We start from the raw sequence: 27,818 nt of genomic DNA, 5'->3' as shown, positions 1-27,818 counted from the left end.
TATGCATTCATCAGCCACATAGAATATTTTAAAATATATATATATATATTTTACCTTTATTTAACTAGGCAAGTCAGTTAAGAACAAATTCTTATTATCTATACACAGTGCATCCATCATGGAACAGCTGTATTAGTACTAACTAGAAGCATGTTTACAGCCATGTTAATGAACTGTTAGGAGGACAGAACATGACATCTATACACAGTGCATCCATCATGGAACAGCTGTATTAGTACTGACTAGAAGCATGTTTACAGCCATGTTAATGAACTGTTAGCAGGACAGAACATGACGTCTATACACAGTGCATCCATCATGGATCAGCTGTATTAGTACTGACTAGAAGCATGTTTACAGCCATGTTAATGAACTGTTAGGAGGACAGAACATGACATCTATACACAGTGCATCCATCATGGATCAGCTGTATTAGTACTGACTAGAAGCATGTTTATAGCCATGTTAATGAACTGTTAGCAGGACAGAACATGACGTCTATACACAGTGCATCCATCATGGAACAGCTGTATTAGTACTGACTAGAAGCATGTTTACAGCCATGTTAATGAACTGTTAGCAGGACAGAACATGACGTCTATACACAGTGCATCCATCATGGAACAGCTGTATTAGTACTGACTAGAAGCATGTTTACAGGAATTATTATCGCTGGTAAATGTTTGAAAAACATGCACAGTGGGGGAGGAATCTGTAAAGTGCTTGGCTGATTGGCACATGGAAGGATATGAACAAGACCAATATCTAGTGTGTGTGTGTGTGTGTGTGTGTGTGTGTGTGTGTGTGTGTGTGTGTGTGTGTGTGTGTGTGTGTGTGGAGCCAGAACGTGCGTTTTACACAATCTGAAATGCTGTTTTAATAAAACCATCGATCAAAAACAGGGAGGCATAAAATCCCCTCTCACTTGTCTTAAGGGCAAATGTTAATTTTTCAACCATCTGGGTGATGAGAGGGGTGGTGGCTGGTGGAGCTTAGAGAGAGATAGAGGGTTGACCATGACTGATTCGACGACGAAGACCGATGTTCTCGTCAGGTAACACACGGGGAGATGTGGGTTGAACGGTGAATTATTTGACTGATTGCAATCACTTAAGGTAAAAACACAATCCTCTGATCAAGACGAGCGCAGAGCAGGTGCCTCGTAGCAATTTTCTTATTTGGTGCTTATCACATTTCCTCCGGACCCAACAATGAAGGAAAACCACAGGGCTTGTCTCTGATTGGATGGGTGCTTGATTGACAGGTGTCATTGGGGACCTACACACCAGTACACTGGAGACAACGGTAAAATGTGAGGACATTTGGCAGGCGGTATGATATATGGAGGAGACCTGGTTATCCTAGAACATTAACCCAATCACCAAGGTTAACAGGGGGAGGTTAAGCGAGAAGGGTGGATGTTTGTGTGGGGTTTTCACCTCACTGCCTTGAGCACAACACACACACACGCACGGCCTTGGGAAGAAAGGGGGGGACAGGAGGGTGAGCTAGGACAGTGCCTTCACACACTGGAACAACACAATAACACACTGGCTTATTGGCTCTAAGGACACACTGATAAACACAATAGCCCAACAGAGGCCAATTTAACAATAATATACTAGGGCTGGGCCTATATACATACCAATCCCAACACACTAGGGCTGGGCCTATATACATACCAATCCCAACACACTAGGGCCTATATACATACCAATCCCAACACACTAGGGCCTATATACATACCAATCCCAACACACTAGGGCCTATATACATACCAATCCCAACACACTAGGGCCTATATACATACCAATCCCAACACATTAGGGCCTATATACATACCAATCCCAACACACTAGGGCCTATATACATACCAATCCCCACACACTAGGGCTGGGTCTATATACATACCAATCCCAACACACTAGGGCTGGGCCTATATACATACCAATCCCAACACACTAGGGCTGGGCCTATATACATACCAATCCCCACACAATAGGGCTGGGCCTATATACATACCAATCCCAACACACTAGGGCTGGGTCTATATACATACCAATCCCAACACACTAGGGCCTATATACATACCAATCCCCACACACTAGGGCTGGGCCTATATACATACCAATCCCAACACACTAGGGCTGGGCCTATATACATACCAATCCTAACACACTAGGGCTGGGCCTATATACATACCAATCCCAACACACTAGGGCTGGGCCTATATACATACCAATCCCAAAACACTAGGGCTGGGCCTATATCACAGCACAGGAAACCACAGCCCACTCATCCAAGAGGTGTTGGGTGTAGTAGCACCTGGGGTCAGCTTTTAATATTGTGCACTAATGGATTGGGGGAGGGGAAGCTGAGCCCAGAACTCCAATGCCCACCCACCACACACAGACACACAGAGCGGCGGTCTAACAAGCCGTGAGCTCTAACAGCCCTAATCCCTTTTTCCCACCCAGTCTCTCCCGGACAGCATCGAAATCTCCAGGACAAGACGGGAGAGAACGCAGAGACACCTGGATGTGGTTACTTAGCAAATAGATTATGCATTAAAACTGAACAGGTGGTGCGGCTGGTGGTGAGCAGCTGGGAATTTAAACAGAGAGCGAGAGAGGAGGGTGAGTGAGATGAGGGCGGCGAGATTGAAAGAGAGAGAGAGAGAGAGAGAGAGAGAGACTCTCCTTAGCCTCTCATATCACAGCCAACAGATGTCCGTAGACGGTCGTCAGCGGGCGGCGGCTGGGCGAGCAGCGGTGGGCTCCTCAACCCCTGGCTTACATGACTCATTTCAGAAAAGGACCCTTAAGCTCTCTCTGGTTGTAGCCCTTTTAACGTTTTCAAATTGACACAGGAGCTCATCCACCGTTCACTTTACTGGTTCTGGGTTAGAACTTGGCGCTTGAGTGCGAAGGAGTTTACCGTGGCGGACGCTATCGCCACCTGGATACCGAGGTGACCACAGCATGGCGTAACCATGGAAACAGGAGGAAAAGCATGCATGCGGAAAAATCTTGTGACACATGCAAAGATGAATATACACATGAAGACACACACACACACCTCTGTTTTGACGCGACCCGGGCTCTCTCCATCATTCACATGAACACACACTACTCCCTCTTTTACCCACACATACGTTAAGCCCACTGGGGGAACCATTATAACACATGGAGCCTTATGCAACGTGGTCGTTTTCTGCTAGCGGTGTCAAACGGCAGTCATTAAGGCCGGGCTGCATCACATCCAGACATGATAGGGAGTCCCATAGGGCGGCGCACAATTGGCCCAGCTTCGTCCGTGTTTGGCTAGGGTAGGCCGTCATTGTAAATAAGAATTTGTTCTTAACTGACTTTCCCAGTTAAAAGGTTAAATAAAATGAAAACGAAAACATCATCAAGCTACAAGGACATCAGAAGGAAAACAAAGTGGCGCCATGTAATTAAAGCTGCTGTAGTTTGCCTGACGAGGGTGTGTGTGTGTGTGTGTGTGTGTGTGTGTGTGTGTGTGTGTGTGTGTGTATACAGTGCCTTCAGAAAGTATTCATACCCCTCGACTCATTCCACATTTTGTTGTGGTACAGCCTGAATTCAAAAAGGATTCAATCTTTTTTTTCTTCACCCATCTACACACAATACCCAATAATGACAAAGTTATAACATGTTTTTAGACATTTTTCAATATGTATTGAATAATTATATAATTATTCACACCCCTTAGATCCACCTTTGGCAGCAATTACAGCTGTGTGTCTTTCTGGGTAAGGCTCTAAGAGCTTTGCACACCTGGATTGTACAATACTTGCACATTCTTTAGAAAATTATTCAAGCTCTGTCAAGTTGGTTGTTGATCATTGCGAGAATTTGCTAGACAGCAATTCCAGTGTCTGGTGGAAAGCAGACTGAACAATGTTTTCCTCTATAATTTTGCCTGTGCTTAGCTCTATTCATTATCTATTGATCATAAAAAAACTCCCTAGTCCTTGCCGGTGACAAGCATACACATAACATGATGCAGCCAACACCATGATTGAAAATATGAAGAGTGGTACTCAGTGATGTGTAGTGTTGTGTTTGTCCCAAAAATAACACTTTGTATTCAGGAATTAAAGTAAATTTCTTTGCCAAATTTTTTGCAGTTTTACTTTAGTGCCTTACTGCAAACAGGATGCATGTTTTGGAATATTTGCATTCTGTACAGGCTTCCTTCTTTTCACTCTATCAATTAGGTTAGTATTGTGGAGTAACTACAATGTTCTTGATCCATCCTCAGTTCTCTATCAAAGCCATTAAACTCTGACTGTTCTAAAGTCCCCATTGGCCTCATGGTGAAATCCCTGAGTCGTTTCCTTCCTCTCCAGCAACTGCGTTAGGAAGGACACCTGTATCTTTGTAGTTACTGGGTGATACATCATCCAAAGTGTGATTAATAACTTCACCATGCTCAAAGGGATATTTAATGTCTGCATTAGTTATATTTACCCATCTACAAATAGGTGCCTATTTTTGCGAGGCATTGCAAAACCGCCCTCGTCTTTGTGGTTAAATCTGTGTTTGAAATGTACTGCTCGACTGACGGACCTTACAGATAATTATGTGTGGGGTACAGAGATGAGGTAGTCATTGAAAAATCAAGTTAAACACTATTATTGCACAAAGAGTGAGTCCATGCAACTTATTATGTGACATTTGAACTCCCAAACTTATTTAGCCTGGCCATAACACTACATTTCAATTCAACACATTTTAAATTCAGGCTGTAACAACAAAGTGTAGAAAAGGTCCAGGGGTGTGAATACTTAAGGCACTGTATGTGGTCCTCATTCATTAGGGCAGGAGGTTGCAAATGCATGGAAAAGAGGAATTAACTTCCCAACGCGTCAGTGAGTGATGTTCTAAAAGACAGGACATTTTATACAATGTCCCTGAATGTTCCCGTACATAATTGTTCTTAAACGGTAGCTTGCTTAACTTTTCTGGAGCACAAGGGTTCAAATGGGCTGTTCTAAGTGTGTGTGTGCACACTACTTGAATGTAGTCTCTCTTCCCAGTGTATCACCTCTCTCTCTCTTCCCAGTGTATGACCTCTCTCTCTCTTCCCAGTGTATGACCTCTCTCTCTTCCCAGTGTATGACCTCTCTCTCTCTTCCCAGTGTATGACCTCTCTCTCTCTTCCCAGTGCATCACCTCTCTCTCTTCCCAGTGTATGACCTCTCTCTCTCTTCCCAGTGTATGACCTCTCTCTCTTCCCAGTGTATGACCTCTCTCTCTCTTCCCAGTGTATGACCTCTCTCTCTCTTCCCAGTGTATGACCTCTCTCTCTCTTCCCAGTGTATGACCTCTCTCTCTCTTCCCAGTGCATCACCTCTCTCTTCCCAGTGTATGACCTCTCTCTCTCTTCCCAGCGTATGACCTCTCTCTCTCTTCCCAGCGTAATACATCTTTCTCTTCCCAGTGTATCACCTCTGTCTCTTCCCAGTGTATCACCTCTGTCTCTTCCCAGTGTATCACCTCTGTCTCTTCCCAGTGTATCACCTCTGTCTCTTCCCAGTGTATCACCTCTGTCTCTTCCCAGTGTATCACCTCTGTCTCTTCCCAGTGTATCACCTCTGTCTCTTCCCAGTGTATCACCTCTGTCTCTTCCCAGTGTATCACCTCTGTCTCTTCCCAGTGTATCACCTCTGTCTCTTCCCAGTGTATCACCTCTGTCTCTTCCCAGTGTATCACCTCTGTCTCTTCCCAGTGTATCACCTCTGTCTCTCTTCCCAGTGTATCACCTCTGTCTCTCTTCCCAGTGTATCACCTCGCTCTCTTCCCAGTGTATCACCTCTCTCTTCTCAGTGTATCACCTCGCTCTTCCCAGTGTATCACCTCTCTCTTCCCAGTGTATCACCTCTCTCTTCCCAGTGTATCACCTCTCTCTTCCCAGTGTATCACCTCTCTCTTCCCAGTGTATCAACTTCTATCTATCCAGCAGCAGAGTGGTTTCTATGACCCTGGTTCTGCATTCTCTCTCTCCCCCTCCCTCAGAATAAAGTGGGTTGGAATTCCTTCTTGATGAAAGTAACACTTTTTCTCCCACTACATCCCCCATTCTCCCCCTCCACCAGCTCTGTTTATAAACCTGCTGGCTTATTGTGCGTGTGCACGCTTTCTGTCGTACCGGAGGAGACGGTAAAAAGGGGAATAGAAAAGAATAAACAACCTCCAAGTTACATGTACAAATATGCAATTAAAAGCCAATTCATCAACTTTTTAATTAAACGACTACTTCACCCAAATTGCCATGGCAACATGGAGATATGGCGAGGAGCTTACAGTCTCTCTTAAGAAAGAGAGAGAGAGAGAGAGAGACAGACAGAGAGACATACAGACAGAGAGAGAGAGAGAGAGACAGGGAGAGAGAGAGAGAGAGTGAGAGAGACAGGGAGAGAGAGACAGGGAGAGAGAGAGAGACAGAGAGAGAGAGACAGAGAGAGAGAGAGACAGAGAGAGAGAGAGACAGAGAGAGAGAGAGAGAGAGAGAGACAGAGAGAGAGAGAGAGAGAGAGAGACAGAGAGAGAGAGAGACAGAGAGAGAGAGAGACAGAGAGAGAGAGAGAGAGAGAGAGAGAGAGAGACAGAGAGAGAGAGAGAGAGAGAGACAGAGAGAGAGAGAGAGAGAGAGACAGAGAGAGAGAGAGAAGAAGATGGGGATCATTTTATTATTTATTTCACTTTTGTATATTATCTACTTCACTTGCATTGGCAATGTTAACATACGTTTCACATGCCAATTAAGCCCCTTGAATGGAATTGATAGAGAGAGGTACAGGAACAAGGAAAGGAAGAGAGCTAAAGAGTAACAGAAAATGCAGAGAGTGAGGGATAGAGAGACTAGTGCAGCGACAGAGATGAGAAAATGCTGAAGACAGAATGGCCTGCTTAAGTAACTTGGTTTCTCCTTCAGGCAAGAGGGAGAGAAAGAGAGGGAGAGAGGCAGAGCTGGTCTAATTAGCACATAATAACATGACCCATTCACCACACTTCAATGGGGGGGGGGGGGGGGGGGGGGGCTAACACGGTCAGTTAACTGAGATGGTCTGACCCACATCAGCTGGTTTGGGTCATTGAGCCAAATGCTGGTTCTAAATGGGAGTGAGACAGGTGACTAAATAGTCATGTGTGTCTGGAATGATCAAATGGGGCACAGAGTAGCATGTTAGAGTGCCATAGCAGCCGGTAAGAAAGCTTGGTACAGGCACTGGCATGATGTGTTCCCCTTCACCGACTGGGGAATGACTACTTCCTCCCTCCTTGATTGGCAAGTGGGAACACGTATGACGAGACCAGACAAGGACACACACACACACAGCTAGGCTAGCTAATCCAGACAGGACTACCTCTTCCACACTTTCCTCCCTCCACCCATCCCCTCTTTCCTCCAAGACCGGGGGACGGTGACAGCATATGAAAAAAGGCCCATTTATTCTCGCATTAAGGAATGGTGTTTTCTGTCAGCTCCAAACCCCCTCCCCCTCACTCTATGGTGTGTGTTAGTGCATGTGTGTGTTAAGTAGGTATGTGTGTGTGTGCTCCTCAATGTGTGTGGAAGTGAAAGCCAGTGCAGATTTACGGGCGGCTATAAAAGCCCCCATGGGGCCCCCAGAGGGGTCTCCCAGAGGGGAGAGGTGGAGAGTGACCGTGTGATTGATGCTGTGAGGACCTTAACAGCCTGCTACAACTCTGGAGGGGATGGACTGTCAGGGCCCGGGCAGTAGTAGGTGAAAAAACATGTAGAGAGACCAACAAAGGAGGCAGGCAATCACACTCTGATACAGATGGACACGTGGCAACACAGGTAGGCCTAACAATGAACACACACACACAGGTAAAACAATGACAAGTCCAACTCAATGCTCTCGCAATAAATGCCCCGAATGAGTACAGTTAGTTAGTGAGTGATCGAGTGAGTGAGTGAGTGAGTGAGTGAGTGGGGAGAGAGAGAAACATGCATTTAGGTGTGGAATTGGCTGAGGATCTAATAATAGTCCTAGCCTTCTACAGAGGAGGGCCCTCTCTCTTAATCTCTTGGTGAGAGCAGGTAATAAAGAGAATTGATGAGCTGTTAGATCCTGAGTTATGCCCCAGTCCTACAGCAGGACCCACCCAGCTAAAAGCTGTCTGGGAGGGGGGGACCTCACAAAACCTCACATGATGCAGTCTTTACACATGTCAGTCTGTGTGGTGTTCGTGTTAAACCCCAGAGCAGACTGGACATGGAACCAGGAAGTGCAATGCAGTACTAAGCACCACTGCCTGTGGCCTAGCTACCTAGTGTAGAGTAGAGGCAATTACCGAGAACTAAACGTGTTAACTTTGTACTCCCTGTAGTTCTCATATTGATACACTAAACAAAAATACAAACGTATAATGTAAGGTGTAGGTCCCATGTTTCATGAGCTAAAATAAAAAGACCCCAGAAATGTTCCATATGTACGCAAAAAGCTTATTACTCTAACATTTTATGCACATATTTGCTTACATCCTTGTTAGTGAGCCTTTCTCTTTTGCCAAGATAATCCATCCACCTGGCATACTGTATCAAGAAGCTGATTAAACAGCATGATCATTACACAGGTGCACCTTGTGTTGGCGACAAAAAAGGCCAGGTTTGTCACACAGCACAACGCCACAGATGTCTCAAGTTTTAGAGAATTTAGCAGTATGTCCAACTGGCCTCAAAACCGCAGCCCACGCCAGCCCAGGACCTCCTCATCTGGCTTCTTCACCTGCAGGATCGTCTGAGACCAGCAACTGATAAAACAGTTGGTTTGCACAACCAAAGAATTTCTGCACAAACTATCAGAAACCGCCTCAGGGAAGCTCATCTGCGTGCTCGTCATCCTCACCAGGGACTTGACCTGACAGCAGTTCAGCGTCGTAACCGACTTCAGTGGGCAAAGGCTCACCTTCGATGGTCACTGGCACGCTGGAGAAGTGGGCTCTTCACAGATGAATACCGGTTTCAACTGTACCAGGCAGATGTGTGTGCGAGAGTTTTGCTGATGTCAACATTGTGAACAGAGTACCCCATGGTGGAGGTGGGGTTATGGTATGGGCAGGCATAAGCTATGGACAACAAATACAATTGCATTTTATCGATGGAAATATGAATACACAGAGATATCGTAACGAGATCCTGAGGCCCATTGTCCTGAGGCCCATTGTCCTGAGGCCCATTGTCCTGAGGCCCATTGTCCTGAGGCCCATTGTCCTGAGGCCCATTGTCCCGAGGCCCATTGTCGTGAGGCCCATTGTCCTGAGGCCCATTGTCCTGAGGCCCATTGTCCTGAGGCCCATTGTCGTGACGCCCATTGTCCTGAGGCCCATTGTCCTGAGGCCCATTGTCCTGAGGCCCATTGTCCTGAGGCCCATTGTCCTGAGGCCCATTGTCGTGCCATTTAAATTAACTGATTTCCATATATGAACTGTAATCTTTGAAATTGCTGCGTTTATATTTTTGTTCAGTGTATTTATATCAAATCCAAGTATACAGCAAAAAACTAATGACCTCACTCTCCAAATGTACATGCACTGTACCCACCTACCTGGCACAAACAAATCACAAGATGGTTATTATTATGGCAACCATTGTGTTGCAGCCAGGAAACCTGATCTAACGTTACCTCGGTCCCCACGGGAGTGCGGTGGCATGAGCTGCCCAGCCAGCATCAGAGGTGTCAAAGGCAACTAGCGCCTGTCAGAGCCGGTTTACGTGACGTGGTGGAGGCCATTTTGAGGCAAAGTCACACAAGGTGCCTTAGTCTTCAGGAGAACTGAGTGACTCATTAAAGTGGAACTAATTAAAAGCGGGGTTGAGACGCTCCCAAAAGCAGGAGGGAGCATTTAAATGGCGCCCTGGAGAAACAAATATTTAGCATTTCATTAAAGGGAAGACCAAGGAGGGAGGGAGGGAGTCGTACTGCCAACCCGTATTAAAACCAGTTAAATGTAGCTGGGAGAGGAGGCCTTAAAACATGTCATGTCCAAGTGTGTGTGGTGTGTGTGTGTTCATGCTTGTGTGTATTTGTTTGGCGATTGCCCACACTTTTTTAATTACAGACGGGCGATTAGAGAGGACACCTGAAGCGAGGAAGAGAGTGGAGGGTCCTGATGTTTGTGGCGCTGCCTCTACACTCACCAAAATGCCTAAATGTTAGCGTACCGCGGGGAAATGTCAGAGGCAACTTCCATTTTGCAAGGAAGGGCGCCGTGAGGCCCGTGTGACCAACACATCACTGCCGCCACGACCCAGGGCTAATAAACAGCTATGTATGTTCAACATTATAGAAACGCTGCAAAAACTGCTACATTGCAGACACCACAAACCGTTTGTAGGTTGTATAATTCACCATCACTACCCTGAAACAGGCCTGAGTAATAAACAACACAATTCTAGTTTTACAGCAATGTTGCCAACACGTCAAAAAACCCAAAATTAGAGACATCAGTTTAACGATTTCATCCCATGTAATTCTCCAGGTGTTAGTGATGGAAAACTAAGATACAGACAACAAAAATGCAACACGTGGCACATTCATCACATGTCCAAATCTATTGAATGGTGGTGATAGGTGGAAGGGGCTGAGGGGCGGGATTAAAGAGGTCATGTTCAGAAATGTATTATTGTTGTGTGATTGATGGATATAAAAGATTGATGGATCTACCATGTAGATAAAATACATATGTAACATATACACACACACACAAACACACTGTACATACATACAGTTGAAGTCAGAAGTTTACATACACCTCAGCCAAATACATTTAAAAACTCAGTTTTTCAAAATTCCTGACATTTAATCCCAGTAAAAATTCCCTGTTTTAGGTCAGTTAGGATCACCACTTTATTTTCAGAATGTAAAATGTCAGAATAATTGTTGAGAGAATGATTTCAGCTTTTATTTCTTTCATCACATTCCCAGTGGGTCAGAAGTTCACATATACTCAATTAGCATTTGGTAGCATTGCCTTTAAATTGTTTAACTTGGGTCAAATGTTTTGGTTAGCCTTCTACAAGCTTTCCACAATAAGTTGGGTGAATTTTGGCCCATTCCTCCTGACAGAGCTGGTGTAACTGAGTCAGGTTTGTAGGCCTCCTTGCTCACACACGCTTTTTCAGTTCTGCCCCAAAATTTTCTGTAGCATTGAGGTGAGGGCTTTGTGATGGCCACTCCAATACCTTGACTTTGCTTTGCTGCCATTTTGCCACAACTTTGGAAGTGTGGATGGGGTCATTGTCCATTTGGAAGACCCATTTGTGACCAAGCTTTAACTTCCTGACTGATGTCTTGAGATGTTGCTACAAAATATCCACATCATTTTCCTGCCTCATGATGCCATCTATTTTGTGAAGTGCACCAGTCCCTCCTGCAGCAAAGCACCCCCACAACATGATGCTGCCACCCCCGTGCTTCACGGTTAGGATGGTGTTCTTCGGCTTGCTAGCATCCCCCTTTTTCCTCCAAACATAACGATGGTCATTATGACCGAACAGTTCTATTTTTGTTTCATCAGACCAGAGGACATTTATCCAAAAAGCAGTAAGGCAGTCAGTAAGGCAGGCAGTGCAGGGTTTGTGTTCCCTCTCTTTTGCAGTCTGCATACCCAAGCATGTGTTAACCAGCAGTAATGCAATTCACAATGTCATCCATCATTACGCTCCCCACAACAATGTGTGCTCCCCTTCTCCCCTTTAGCTTCCTATCCCCAACATCACCCAACAACAAACTGGGGGGAGAAGGTGTGGGGGGTGTGTTCTTTCTGCACGGAAAGACCAAGAGCAGCCGCAAACCTGCCCCAGAGGACCTCGGCTATAAGAGCCTGCAGGAATCCCGCGGATGACTGGAGAAGGGCGAGTGGTGGGCCAAGGACACAGTCAAACAGACAACTGCACGCACTCACAGCCACACAAACACACATAAAACAACACACTCCGCAGGCAGTGAGGGCTGAGAGTTGCAGACCTGACAGAATGCTGCAGCCTAGGTCTGAATGAGGAGAGATGGGGATATACACACAGTTCTCCCTCCACCTTTCTTTCTGGCGCCGCGGGGTACCAGGGGGCCAAGCCTGTCGCCTGCAGAAGAGAGCCACGTCCCTGGGGGAGTGTAGTGTGTGTGTGTGTGTATACTTTGTGTGTGTGTGAGAGAGAGAATGCAGGTCTAATTATGTGTATGTTCATAATGTACGTGCATGTGTGTCTCTCTGTGTTCATGTGTGTGTGTGTGTGTGTGTGTGTGTGTGTGTGTGTGTGTGTGCAGGGCAGGGCAGAGAATCAGATTATATAACATGTTAGCGGTATGAAATGTCCTCTGTCAGCTCTTAGCCTTTGTGTTGTGGGAGATGGATGTTGTGCACACACTGTTGAGGAAGAGTAAAGAGGGCAGGGGCACTCAGTCAGTATAGACACACAATGTATATTCACCTGCACACACACAACTACCACACACACACACACACAATAGGGAACTAAATGTGGTAGACAAAGTCCTCTTCCTCATCATGCCAACAGCGCTGGGTCTCCTACAGGTCACATCCCCCATTGTGTCCACCAGTCAAGCCACTGGAAAGAGCCCTTTACACACACTCTGTGTCCCCCTGTCACCGACAACACACACACAGCCTTGGGTAGATGGTTCGACTACTACATGACTAGGGTTATTTCTGTGGTGTGTACCTGTGATTACCCACAGAAGGAGGGGTGCCCTGAAACCACACCACTCACAATAGGGCCATCTATTGCAAAGGGATTACTGTAGCGCAACAGCATTGCTCCTATGGGATAGCATGTGACCATGTCGCTGCGCCGCCACATCACAAACAGAGCCTGCGTACAGACCTCCGCATATAAACAGCCCATGTATTCTGACTGCGCAGGGCCGACACCTGAGGGGCCAAAGGCATTTCATTAACTAAGAGTCGCAGCCCTTATCAAATAGCCTTTCAACCACAACACAGACATATGGCTGGGGTGGGATAGGAGGCTATGTTATGTGTACGTTTCATGTTTTTTGGGGTTGGCCATTGTGCTAATGAGCAGCCGGCCTATAACGGAAACCAGATAACAGTGTAATTAATCATGAATAAAACAAATGTCTTTGACTACCTTGGGATTATTATTAAAACTAATGTCTTTGACTACCTTGGGATTATTATTAAAACTAATGTCTTTGACTACCTTGGGATTATTATTAAAACTAATGTCTTTGACTACCTTGGGATTATTATTAAAACTAATGTCTTTGACTACTTTGGGATTATTATTAAAACTAATGTCTGACTACTTTGGGATTATTATTAAAACTAATGTCTTTGACTACTTTGGGATCATTATTAAAACGAATGTATTTGACTACTTTGGGATTATTATTAAAACTAATGTCTTTGACTACCTTGGGATTATTATTAAAACTAATGTCTTTGACTACCTTGGGATTATTATTAAAACTAATGTCTTTGACTACTTTGGGATTATTATTAAAACTAATGTCTTTGACTACTTTGGGATTATTATTAAAACTAATGTCTTTGACTACCTTGGGATTATTATTAAAACTAATGTCTTTGACTACTTTGGGATCATTATTAAAACGAATGTATTTGACTACCTTTGTGTCAAAATCAGTGTTTACCCTACTATCGCTTGCATTGTTTCATCAGTGTTTACCCTACTATCGCTTGCATTGTTTCATCAGTGTTTTCCCTACTATCGCTTGCATTGTTTCCGGAGAGATTCTGAGAAGATAAAAAAAAATGGCATTCCGTCTTGACCAAAACAATCTAGGGGAAACACTGAAGACTAGTTTTGACTTCCAACCTTCCTCAAAGCCTCACGCCCAGTACAGTAGACCCAATGAAACCTGTGTCCCTGACACAGCACCCTCCATAGCACTGCATTATTCAAAGCAACCAGGAAACACACACAGGATGTTAAAGAGGATGTCTCCCTTCATATCCCCCTCATACTTCAGTGTATGTTTACACAGAGAGAAAGACACAAGATTACAACGATGGCAGTGGCCCACACTCATTCATTTAAGATGAGGGGCTTAGCAGTTGAGGCAGAGTTTGCGCTATAGCGAAAGGTAAAGAGCTTTCTTGTGTCTATTCAAAGTTCACTGGCATGACAGATTGTTTTGATACCGCTCCAAGAATCACTCGGCATCGCAATGCAAACAAGCTGCCAGAGCCCAGCGCTTGAGAAATGATGCGAGGGGGAATGTATTACACAATGTAGAGTTCTACTTTCTATCATCATATTACCCCTCGCTCTAATCCACCGCAGACGGGCGCAAACTGAAAGAATTAGCCAAATGTGGAGTCCGGTGACGCAGAAACTATGTCCCGCCACTTTGTTGCTGTTGTTGTTGTATTCCGTGGGAAACAGTACGTGCTGTTGGATAGCATGTTGACATCATCTCAAATGACCTGGTTTACATGTTTCAGTTGTGTTTAATGATTCTCTGACAGGATGTTTGACACATCTCCCACTTCAACAGTACCATGTCAGCAGTGTAGAGGCTGTCCATTTGGACCCAATCAATGATCTTCCTGTTGTTGCTGGGTAGAGTTGGGACGGCCATTTTGGGTCAATAACACAGGTGCCCCTGCCTAGTCATCAGACTGACAGGAGAGAGGATGAGCCGGTCAACTTCCACTCATGCTCAGACTCCAACATCAGCTCACCCACTTGATTCAACCAACAGGGTTTATGTGAAAGGTTATAGAGGTTTGGTGAGGCGCTGTGTGAATAGCCCAACAGCCTCTGTGGCTGCTTCCAGTGGCTCTCAATGTGCTTTCCAGGTATTTGGTGTGAAGGGGGGTGTCTAATTGGATAACTCTTTCTTTCATTCTCTGTGTCGCTGCCGTGGCTCCTGTCTGACACAGACTGCAATCCATTTGTTAAATAAGCAGGTAACAATGACAGCGGTGAGAAGTGATGACCGTAATGGTCATATATATATAATCACTTGTCTACCCGGAGACGCAATTAGTCTCAATTCTTCACACTGCCTAATGACATTTGGTATGAAAAAAATTATAATGATTTCACATCCGTGCCGAGCGTCTTCACAACGCTAACGGAAAGAGACCCGGGCCTGAATAAAATGGCTGAAGTAAAAAGTAATAACATGCCGGCTGAGCGAGAGAGGGGGATTTCCGTTAAAAGGAGAGCTAAATTGAAGAAGGAGCACCTGAAATTTCAAGCGGATTGGCTCTCGAATTCACTCATTAGTTCACAAACGACTCCAAATGAGCTGTTTAATAATAATCCCCAGTGCGTTTTTGAGGTATCGCCATGGTGATTGCAATAGGATCTCCCTCCGAGGGAGAAAAAGAAAGCAGAATGCATGAACACTGCTTTGAGTAAGGTACTAATAGATGGATAAAGACGGCCTGTTCCTTGTAAGAGCAACAACAGGAGTCCTTGTATGTAACGGTATGCCCTCTATACAGATCTGTAATTATCACATGATACAGCCTAGTTATGTTGATTCCATGTAAATCCCCTTGACTGACAAAACGGCCAGACAAGTACGTTTTCCATAGTAACACCAATAAATGGTAATAACGCTAGGGGAAGAGATGAAATGCTATCACTAGGCTACCATAGTAACACCAATAAATGGTAATAACGCTAGGGAAATAGATGCTATCACTAGGCTACCATAGTAACACCAATAAATGGTAATATCGCTAGGGGAAGAGATGAAATGCTATCACTAGGCTACCATAGTAACACCAATAAATGGTAATAACGCTAGGGAAATAGATGCTATCACTAGGCTACCATAGTAACACCAATAAATGGTAATATCGCTAGGGAAATAGATGCTATCACTAGGCTACCATAGTAACACCAATAAATGGTAATATCGCTAGGGAAAGAGATGAAATGCTATCACTAGGTTACCATAGTAACACCAATAAATGGTAATATCGCTAGGGGAAGAGATGAAATGCTATCACTAGGCTACCATAGTAACACCAATAAATGGTAATATCGCTAGGGAAAGAGATGAAATGCTATCACTAGGCTAATCCAGAGTATTGAATATAGTAAACCAAGGTACACTTCCTCCAGCATGTGCTCAGGAAGACGACACAGGCATATTAGGTTCACTAAAACCCCAATTATCTTGATTCATTCTCTGCTTGTTCTTGTTTAGCCAGGTGTGTAATGTGCTGACTGTGGATCAGCCTGTGCAGATAAGGCCATGGGGAGATCTCCAAAGCTTAGAGGCTATTTCTGACAACACTTCTAAAAAATAATACGTAATTGACAACCCATAGAGAGGGAGAAATGGGATGATTTTTGATTACGTGGAAACGTTTTGGCTTATGAAGCAAGCCACTTGACCCTTTGTGTGACTCAGTGTTGGTAATGGTGAGCAAGAGTTAAGATTGCTGTGTACCAACAAAAATCAGGACATGCTTACAGTACTTGTCGGCCAAACATGGGACAAACATGGGACATGTTAACGTTGATTTCCCTTACATTACCAGAGACGCTCTGGCTAGTAGCTCTGTGTATTCAAACAGCCCCTGAGGCGGTGGAACAGTAGTCAGTCTCTCCTAACGCTTGGATTCCTCCCAAAAACCCAGCTGAAACCGGATTATGTACTTCAATCAGTCTTCCTCAAGGACGCGGTTTGGGAGGCATTCCAACGTCAAACCCGGGGTACTTTTAAATTCTCAGACAGACGGATGCACGTTGACGGACGGATGTGAAACGAGACAGTACTGCGGTTGGCCAAGCTTTACCTCCCCAGGGATTCTGCTGTTCTTAAAAGGTCACGGGCAATGCAGGTGCCAGAGACTCTCAAAATGGTATTCACACGAAACAGTACAGCCGACAACGCAGCCCATCTCACCCTAGCCTCCCACTGTCAGATGAAGGAAGTAAGTTCAGGGGAATAAGGTCATGACTGCATTTGTGAAGAAGCATGATTCCAGTTAATTAGAGGTATTACGAGGATGATTAAGGAGAGAAGGAGGGAGGGAGGGAGAGAAGGAGGGAAGACTGGGGAAAGATGAAAGAACAAAGGGAGGATGGATGGGGAGTGGTCTCTGTAGAAGGCAGAAAAAAGGGACTAAGATAGGGGGATCACCAGGAAGGTCATATAATCTTGCTCGTCCCTCCTCTCTCTCTGAAGGCCTATCAGAGGAAGCTAATCTCTTTCACTACCGGGTAATTACAGCAGAAAGCCACTTGCTCAACAGAAACAGGGGCTCTGGTTTTATCAAGGACCCATTCTTGATTTACTTCTTCATAATTAGGCTGCTCCAATTATCAGTGTGTTCGTTTTTTCCTCTATCACAGCCTACTGGCTGGGTGTGCTGAGGCAGGGGGCGGGGCTCCCATGGAGGAGTCAAACATTGACAAGAGCCAGAATTGCAAGTCAACAACAAGGAGGACAATGAAACCCACTGGGCTGCATAGCAACAAAAACAAAAAGAGAGCTTTGGTATTTTGAACTGATTGTTCTTTTCTCCCAGTCTCTCTTCATTTCAGAACACTTCCATTTTTGTGTTTGTGTGAGTGTTCTTGTGATTGTCCCTAGAGGTGCACCGGTGCCCTTACCGACCTCATTCTTTGGGAACTCGTAAAACTAGGCCTGAATAGATTTTTTTTGTTGCTCCGTTCCACTTTGAGCGGAATTGTTACTGTACAAAACCCACCGTCACCTCTCGCTCTCCCAGCATGTGAATAGTGGGAGTGTAACACAAACAAATGCAATGGCACTTGTTCGGCAGCAGGATACAGGCAGTGTTTCAGCAGACCTTGTTTACAGTGATGCTTCGTAAGCAGGAATCAGATTCTTCCACCATCCAGAGAAAAGTCCCGGTACACAAGAATGCTTCCACAAAACAAACAAGAGAAGGCATTAAAATGGGCCGGGGCATAGGAATAAAATGAGTAGTGCTTTGTTAAAACAACGTAACACTAATTATAAGCTGATTGGCTGACAGTCGTGGTATATCAGACCGTATACCACATATAAACACTTATTTTTACAGCTATAATTCCGTTAGTAAACAGTTTATAACAGCAATAAGGCACCTCGGGGGTTTGTGATATATGGCCATTATACCACGGCTAAGGGCTGTATGCAGGCACTCCGCATTGCGTCGTGCTTCAGAACAGCCCTTGGCCATGGTTGCTTGTGCCTTATTGCTTAAGTAAAAACGTACTCCATCTATTCTCTAGACAGTGGTTAAGTCATGTTAGGGGTTTCGGGTGAAGATTAACAGTTAATTTGTCAAGGCAAGAAGCTAGAGACAGCTCTGACCACCACTGCACCCGCCAAGTCTATCTGTAGTCTCAAAATGATGCAACCGCTCATCCAGATAGATGTGGCAGAACAGAATTAGGCATGTGGTGTGACCAGGCCTTGACCTTCCTATCTAAATGGGACACGGTTCAGCTGAGTCTTGCATAACGGAGGCAGACATCAATTTAAGAGATGCTGATCTCCGAGCCCAAATATGCTGATGGCCATAAAGATAAAAACAGAAGCGGACAACTTTGTGAGAGCTTTCATTTCAACCGTAACGACCTCCTCCCATTGGCGTCGTCGCGCAAAGAAAACCTCATATCGACAAAAGTCACTCACGCCAAGCAGTTTCGTTTTAGGAACAACCCCCCCCCCCCCCCCCCCTCCCTCATGTCCCGGTCCCTGCTCCCCCAGCGGTGGAGACTGTAACGAGGGTTTCTCTGGACCCCTCAGAGTCCACTTCATTACGCCAAGCCCCCTTTCTTGTCGGGGGATACGCCTGACACAGCAACAACCATTTCTCCCATATCCACAGCCAGGGGGGGGCAATAAAAAGAGAGAGAGGGGGAAGAAGAGGAAGACGAGAGAGGAGGATGGTACACCTAGCGAAGGACGCCCCGGCTGCACTTCAGAAGAAAGAAAAAAAGCAGAGCGCTCAGCTTTTCCTCCGCCAGGTCCCGAAGGGTTAATTATATCCACAACCCCTCCGCCTCTCGTCTGACCCCCAGGATGTACACAGCACACAAACCTCTGCCCCAGACACATATATACACGTACACACACGGGTGGGGGGCGCCGTTGTCTTTCGGCTCAATGCCACTCAGGGAAACCCACTTCAGACACAATCACAGCCCTTGAGGGCCACAACTGACGGTTAGGCCAAGTAGAGAAAGAGAGAATCTCACTGTTGCCCTCTTAAGCTCTGCTCTCAATCAGGTCAGGTCTGAAACACGAAGCCAATCTGGCCTGTACTCCTGGACAGACGATGGAGAGGGACAGACTGGTAGGGAGGCCAAAAAGAGCTCTCTCCTCACCGTCGCCTCAGCAGACGACGTGCATCCATGGCACATCGTGGGAGATTAGATTTACTTTGTACTCCGGCCCCAGGTTCACTCCTTATCCCCACCACTCAGATGGATGTTTCTCATATACTGCTGCTAGAGCCGTGATGGATTCAGAGGAAGGACAGGGAACACAGTCCCTGCTTGGCTCCAGCAGTAGATCATTCCAATGATAGGAGAAAAGCAGATGCGGCAGCTTTCCAAAGCGTTGGGCATAGCAGGGAGAGGTAGAGAGAGTGGTAGCGGGGATAGAGGACGGGCGAGACAGCTGGCCCAGGACTGAATTCATCTGGCATAATGAAAATGGAGGGAGAGATTGGGATCACTAAGAGAGAGGGCCTCCATCCATCAAAGGCCTGCGATAGGAAGGGAAAGGAGGCGTCAATGATAACGGGGGAATATGTGGCAATTCTCCTCCCCAAAGACATAGCATCAGTCTCACCACTCTCATCATTGGCTGGCTTTCTCCATGTCACAGGTGAGATTGATGTATTTGGAGGAAATTGATATAGTATGATGACACCAGATCTCTAACACAAGGACACGGTCTCTCAGCAGATATTATGAAAAGCATTTTTAACTGTCTTGCTAACCATAGCATTCATGCTAACTAGCTGTTTAAAGTTAAGACAGGAACTGAGTGATGTCAACTAGTACTGGTCTTGGTGCCCAAGTCCACTGGACATTGTGATACCAACTAGTCTTGGAGTCCATGTCTTCTAGCTAACTAGCCCAACTTTTCCACAAATACTAACCCTATTCCAAATTATTTCACCATCTCTTACCACTTCAAAGTTTTGTTGTTGCCTAAATTATTCCCACATGGACCAGATATGCATAAATAAATGTTTTAAATATAGAGACCAAACGGACCCAATGACTGCTAGGCTCGAACAGACCCGAGGACAACTAGACCCGTTCAGTATAGACCTGGTCGGATCCAGACCCGATCCAATCTAAGTGAGGGAAGCAGCAGAAAAGCTTTTTTTTTTTAAGATACTTTAATAACCGGAGCTGATAAAGCACAAGAGGAGAGAGAGATGTACTGCTGTACCAGGCTGCGGAGGGACTGTACTGTGAGCGAGTGACACAGGGAGCAGGGAGGACGGAGAGACAAGAGACAGTAACCAAGCCATAGTAGATTAATAGCTGTCATAGCTAGGTTATTTATCATCAAATAGGATTACATAGTACCTGTCTTGAATACATCAAAACGGGAGAACCTAGTTAAGCTAGATAACGTTAGCTAGCTAGGCTAACTGAAGCTGCAGTGAATGAGCTTTCTAATCCTACTGTTACAAACAACAACAACTCCCTGCAGAATATTAAGTAGCAGCCTACCTGTTGGCTCTTGGACGTGGTAACCTATCCTCCCCCTTTAACTTTTCATTCTGTCATTTTAATTCAATCTTCCATTGATTAGACATTTATATTTTGCCACACAAGGAGGCTCTATGACTGTAGCCTATTGCCGATTTGATGATTTATGATTGGCTTAACAGCACCAACAAGCTACACGCTCCACTCTCGTGAAAAGCAAGAGCATCAGCATAAATACCATTTCTCTCTCTCTACTACACATACCCCAGACCCGTGACAATCATATCAGATCATACACAGGCCCATGACAATCATATCAGATCATAACCAGACCCGTGACAATCACAACAGATCATACCCAGACCCGTGACAATATCAGATCATAACCAGACCCGTGGCAATCATGTCAGATCATAACCAGACCCGTGGCAATCATGTCAGATCATAACCAGACCCGTGGCAATCATGTCAGATCATAACCAGACCCGTGGCAATCATGTCAGATCATAACCAGACCCGTGGCAATCATGTCAGATCATAACCAGACCCGTGGCAATCATGTCAGATCATAACCAGACCCGTGGCAATCATGTCAGATCATAACCAGACCCGTGGCAATCATGTCAGATCATACCCAGACCCATGACAATCATATCAGATCATACCCAGACACGTGGATTCATTAGGAATTATGGATCTGGACCTGGGATCGGGTCTCCGGTATTCGGGTACAGGTGGGTGGATCCGTGAAGACCTCTAGTTAGGATGAGCCCTAAAGCCCATGCAAACTAAGCCTGATGCTAATGGTTAAGTGCTAACAAACAAAAGTGCCCTCAGGGCTAACAAAGATTGTTAACCCCAAAACACTAACAAACAAAGCACCCTCAGGGCTAACAAAGATTCCTAACCCCAAAACACTAACAAACAAAGCACCCTCAGGGCTAACAAAGATTGTTAACCCCAAAACACTAACAAACAAAACACCCTCAGGGCTAACAAAGATTCCTAACCCCAAAACACTAACAAACAAAGCACCCTCAGGGCTAACAAAGATTCCTAACCCCAAAACACTAACAAACAAAGCACCCTCAGGGCTAACAAAGATTCCTAACCCCAAAACACTAACAAACAAAGCACCCTCAGGGCTAACAAAGATTGTTAACCCCAAAACACTAACAAACAAAGCACCCTCAGGGCTAACAAAGATTCCTAACCCCAAAACACTAACAAACAAAGCACCCTCAGGGCTAACAAAGATTGTTAACCCCAAAACACTAACAAACAAAGCACCCTCAGGGCTAACAAAGATTCCTAACCCCAAAACACTAACAAACAAAACACCCTCAGGGCTAACAAAGATTGTTAACCCCAAAACACTAACAAACAAAGCACCCTCAGGGCTAACAAAGATTGTTAACCCCAAAACACTAACAAACAAAGCACCCTCAGGGCTAACAAAGATTCCTAACCCCAAAACACTAACAAACAAAACACCCTCAGGGCTAACAAAGATTGTTAACCCCAAAACACTAACAAACAAAGCACCCTCAGGGCTAACAAAGATTCCTAACCCCAAAACACTAACAAACAAAACACCCTCAGGGCTAACAAAGATTCCTAACCCCAAAACACTAACAAACAAAGCACCCTCAGGGCTAACAAAGATTCCTAACCCCAAAACACTAACAAACAAAGCACCCTCAGGGCTAACAAAGATTCCTAACCCCAAAACACTAACAAACAAAGCACCCTCAGGGCTAACAAAGATTCCTAACCCCAAAACACTAACAAACAAAAAACCCTCAGGGCTAACAAAGATTCCTAACCCCAAAACACTAGAATTAAAAACATGAGCTGGAGCACACCCAGAAAAAGTATTTTGTGTGGAGGTGCTGACTAACGAAGAATAAACTATAATAAAAATAATCACACACTCTATATATAACCCCAAAATGCTAACAAACAAAAACACGGGGCAAACTGAGGACTTACCTTGTCTTTCCTGAGACGAGAGGCCTCCTCTCCGGATACCAGGGTCTTGTAGTAGGAGCTACGCTCGGCCGTGAAGTGGACCTTCGATAGGGCGTTCTCTACCAGCGCCACCGACAGGTTGACCCCCTCGATGTGAAGCCAGCCGATGAAGTTACCAGCCTTGTCCATACTCTCTACTTCCACCTCCACCTGCCAGAGGAGAGGGAGGAGACAGAAGAGGGAGAAATGAGACTGGGTTAATGTACTGTATCGGGATTAGGTTTGGGATTCTATTAGAGAAAGCGAGGAGGGTGCTCTGAAGCAGGAGACACTCTCCTGTCCTTAAATAGACAGATCATTGGAGGCCCCTGAGCTCGCTATCGATCTGAGAGCCTTGAGCTCGCACGAACACAGCTGATGTGGCAGCTCTCTCACTGTCAGTTGGCCTTCGCGCTGTTTTGGTCACCGCCGCCACGCTCATCTTTCATGCACAATTACACCCAGTGGAGACACTCAGTGGGTTAGACCTCCAAGACGACTCAGGACCCCCAGATTGATCCCATTGGTCTCTGAGCCGTGGAGGCCTGTTTACAGGGACACCATATGAAAGGACTGGAAAAGTACTGGAATATAAAGGTCATGAAAATGTGCGTTTCAAAAAGTTAGGAAAAGAAAAGTCGGAAAGTGACTGAGCTGGAAAACTAATAGACCATGATTGTTTTTTAGGGGACAGCTGAGGAACATCTCATAGTTCTATAACAAAACACATCCATGATAAGCTGGAGCAGATCCATTATTGAACAGTATAATAGTAAACTTCACCATGTTTTCCCTCTTGACTTAGCTGACGCCAACAACAACCTTAAAAAGGCCTTTAAAAGATTTTCTAATTCAGTATAGAGTCCAAACTTCATCTACCAGACCTCAATACCGTTATAGAGTGAAGTTCCCACACATTTTCAAAATCTTTTGCAATTAGTGCGAGCCAAATTGCATTCCCTGTGGTGCTAACCCTGCTGCTGACAAAGTGCCGGGTATTTAACAACATTAGCCCTTTGGAGACAATAACCAAAATCTGCCTATTCATTACGTTTTGTTTCATAAAGCGTGGGAGGAGAGAAAGACAAATCAATATGGCCTTGTTTTTTCCCTCCGACGGCAGAGTGGGAGAGAGAGAGAGAAGAGAGAGGCCAGGTGTGGAGAAAGTCAAACGATTAAGACACTGGCTGCTTAGCCTCTGTGGGCCCCGTGGGAAATCTGACGCAAATGCCTTGCTCCTCTGTGCCTTGTATCCACAGTCAAAGTAAAAAGCTTTTTAATGAGAGCATAATCTGCACTTTGATTAAACACAATAATGACAACATGCTGCGGTGGAAACAGGGACAAACATAGGCCGTGTTTCCTGCTTTCTCCCCCAGCTCCTAGCTGGGTCTTGGGGGGGTTTGAGAGAAGGTGAGGGGGTCATGTTAAGTAATGTTGCCTCGGGGGGGGGGTGCTGAGGCGTTCTGACCTGTCTAGGCATGCTTGGTTAAATGGGGTTGGATGTTATGTGTAAATGGATAAGATGAAGTGTGACTGCAGGATCCCTCCCCACACTACTGCTACAGTACACTACCATGTGTCTGTCTGGTTCAGTATACACACACACTGACTCAAGGTGTGTTTATGTGCCAATGTTACGTCCTCAACATGGTGTTAAGAGGACAGATAGACAAGGCTTGACAACGGATGACAAGTTCCTCATCTCTCTTCCCTCCCTCTATTTCTCCCCTCTCCCCTCTCTCTTTCTCACCCTCCCCGATCTCCCTCCCTTTCTCTCCCCCCTACCCAATTTCCCTCTCTCCCCCTTTCTCTTCCCTCCCCTTCTCTCCCTTCCTCCCCATTCCCACCTCTCTCTAACTGGCCTGCCAGTTATACAACCAGGCTATTATAGACACACTGCACCTCCCAGCACTTAAATGTCAAGCAGGGAGGTGAGGAGGGTGAGTGGAGGGAAGGGTCTGCAGTGAGCTGGAGCTAGCAGGGAGCAGGCAGCGCTCTCTCATCAGACAGGCTGATGCTCATTATCCTCTCCACCCCTCACTGGGTCTTCACAAACCACAGGCCCCAAAAATGTCAGCACCCCAACGCTCGATGTCAGACAAAAATTGAGAGTGGAAATGAGTGGATGGAGGGGAGAAATGGAGAGAGGGATAAGGAGAAACGGAGAGAAGGAGAGGAGAAATGGAGAGAGGGAGAAGGAGAAACAGAGAGAAGGAGAAATGGAGAGAGGGAGAAGGAGAAACGGAGAGAGGGAGAAGGAGAAACGGAGAGAAGGAGAAATGGAGAGAAGGAGAAATGGAGAGAGGGAGAAGGAGAAACGGAGAGAAGGAGAAACGGAGAGAGGGAGAAGGAGAAACGGAGAGAAGGAGAAATGGAGAGAAGGAGAAATGGAGAGAGGGAGAAGGAGAAATGGAGAGAGGGAGAGGTGGAGAAACGGAGAGAGGGAGAAACGGAGAGAAGGAGAAATGGAGAGAGGGAGAAGGAGAAATGGAGAGAAGGAGAGGTGGAGAAACGGAGAGGTGGAGAAACGGAGAGAAGGAGAGGAGGAGAAACGGAGAGAAGGAGAAATGGAGAGAGGGAGAGGAGGAGAAATGGAGAGAGGGAGAAGGAGAAATGGAGAGAGGTAGAGAAACGGAGAGAAGGAGAGGAGGAGAAACGGAGAGAAGGAGAAATGGAGAGAGGGAGAGGAGGAGAAATGGAGAGAGGGAGAAGGAGAAATGGAGAGAGGGAGAGGTGGAGAAATGGAGAGAGGGAGAGGTGGAGAAACGGAGAAAAGGAGAGGAGGAGAAACGGAGAGAAGGAGAAATGGAGAGAAGGAGAGGAGGAGAAACGGAGAGAGGGAGAAATGGAGAGAGGGAGAGGAGGAGAAACGGAAAGAGGGATAAGGAGAAATGGAGAGAAGGAGAGGAGGAGAAACGGAGAGAAGGAGAGGAGGAGAAACGGAGAGAGGGAGAGGAGGAGAAACGGAGAGAAGGAGAGGAGGAGAAACGGAGAGAAGGAGAAACGGAGAGAAGGAGAGGAGGAGAAACGGAGAGAAGGAGAAATGGAGAGAGGGAGAGGAGGAGAAACGGAGAGAGGGAGAAGGAGAAATGGAGAGAGGGAGAAGGAGAAATGGAGAGAGGGAGAAGGAGAAATGGAGAGAGGGAGAAGGAGAAATGGAGAGAGGGAGAAGGAGAAATGGAGAGAGGGAGAAGGAGAAATGGAGAGAGGAAGAGGTGGAGAAATGGAGAGAAGGAGAGGAGGAGAAACGGAGAGAAGGAGAGGAGGAGAAATGGAGAGAGGGAGAGGAGGAGAAACGGAGAGAAGGAGAAATGGAGGGAGAGGAGGAGAAACGGAAAGAGGGAGAAGTAGAAATGGAGAGAAGGAGAGGAGGAGAAACAGAGAGAGGGAGAGGAGGAGAAACGGAGAGAGGGAGAGGAGGAGAAACGGAGAGAGGGAGAGGTGGAGAAATGGAGAGAGGGAGAGGTGGAGAAATGGAGAGAAGGAGAGGAGGAGAAATGGAGAGAAGGAGAGGAGGAGAAACGGAGAGAAGGAGAGGAGGAGAAACGGAGAGGAGGAGAAACGGAGAGAAGGAGAGGAGGAGAAACGGAGAGAAGGAGAAACGGAGAGAAGGAGAAACGTAGAGAAGGAGAAACGGAGAGAAGGAGAAACGGAGAGAGGGAGAGGTGGAGAAATGGAGAGAAGGAGAGGAGGAGAAACGGAGAGAAGGAGAAATGGAGAGGAGGAGAAACGGAGAGAAGGAGAAACGGAGAGAGGGAGAAGGAGAAATGGAGAGAGAGAGGTGGAGAAATGGAGAGAAGGAGAGGAGGAGAAACGGAGAGAAGGAGAAATGGAGAGAGGGAGAGGAGGAGAAACGGAGAGAGGGAGAAGGAGAAATGGAGAGAGGGAGAGGTGGAGAAATGGAGAGAAGGAGAGGAGAAACGGAGAGAAGGAGAGGAGGAGAAACGGAGAGAAGGAGAGGAGGAGAAACGGAGAGAGGGAGAGGAGGAGAAACGGAGAGAAGGAGAGGAGGAGAAACGGAGAGAAGGAGAAATGGAGAGAGGGAGAAGGAGAAATGGAGAGAGGGAGAAGGAGAAATGGAGAGAGGGAGAGGTGGAGAAATGGAGAGAAGGTGAAATGGGAGAGGTGGAGAAATGGAGAGAGGGAGAAGGAGAAATGGAGAGAGGGAGAAGGAGAAATGGAGAGAGGGAGGTGGAGAAATGGAGAGAAGGAGAAATGGAGAGAGGGAGAAGGAGAAATGGAGAGAGGGAGAAGGAGAAATGGAGAGAAGGAGAGGAGGAGAAACGGAGAGAAGGAGAAATGGAGAGAGGGAGAAGGAGAAATGGAGAGAGGGAGAGGTGGAGAAACGGAGAGAAGGAAAAACGGAGAGAAGGAGAAGGAGAAATGGAGAGAGGGAGAAGGAGAAATGGAGAGAGGGAGAGGTGGAGAAATGGAGAGAAGGAGAAATGGAGAGAGGGAGAAGGAGAAATGGAGAGAGGGAGAGGTGGAGAAACGGAGAGAAGGAGAAACGGAGAGAAGGAGAAATGGAGAGAGGGAGAGGTGGAGAAATGGAGAGAGGGAGAGGTGGAGAAATGGAGAGAGGGAGAGGTGGAGAAATGGAGAGAAGGAGAAATGGAGAGAGGGAGAAGGAGAAATGGAGAGAGGGAGAAGGAGAAATGGAGAAGGAGAAATGGAGAGAGGGAGAGGTGGAGAAATGGAGAGAAGGAGAAATGGAGAGAGGGAGAAGGAGAAATGGAGAGAGGGAGAAGGAGAAATGGAGAGAGGGAGAGCTGGAGAAATGGAGAGAAGGAGAGGAGGAGAAACGGAGAGAAGGAGAAATGGAGAGAGGGAGAAGGAGAAATGGAGAGAGGGAGAGGGAGAAATGGAGAGAGGGAGAAGGAGAAATGGAGAGAAGGAGAGGAGGAGAAACGGAGAGAGGGAGAAGGAGAAATGGAGAGAGGGAGAAGGAGAAACGGAGAGAAGGAGAAATGGAGAGAGGGAGAAGGAGAAATGGAGAGAGGGAGAAGGAGAAATGGAGAGAGGGAGAGGTGGAGAAATGGAGAAGGAGGAATGGAGAGAGGGAGAAGGAGAAATGGAGAGAGGGA

General features: G+C 46.1%; 1 protein-coding gene across 2 annotated transcripts in view; it reads right to left on the bottom strand.

Annotated features, from left to right (window-relative positions):
- The window catches only part of snd1 (staphylococcal nuclease and tudor domain containing 1), a 320,657-nt gene that overhangs the window by 91,526 nt on the left and 201,313 nt on the right, over positions 1–27,818 (bottom strand). For both annotated transcript variants that reach the window (XM_031831421.1, XM_031831420.1), the window contains exon 17: positions 22,714–22,902. In XM_031831421.1, coding sequence (XP_031687281.1) covers positions 22,714–22,902 — 189 coding nt within the window. The remainder of the gene's footprint in view (positions 1–22,713; positions 22,903–27,818) is intronic.

The sequence above is a fragment of the Oncorhynchus kisutch genome, linkage group LG9, assembly GCF_002021735.2.
Source record: "Oncorhynchus kisutch isolate 150728-3 linkage group LG9, Okis_V2, whole genome shotgun sequence".
NCBI lineage: Eukaryota > Metazoa > Chordata > Actinopteri > Salmoniformes > Salmonidae > Oncorhynchus > Oncorhynchus kisutch.
Note: the sequence above shows the minus strand (reverse complement) of the source record. Positions and strands in the feature narration are given on the sequence as shown.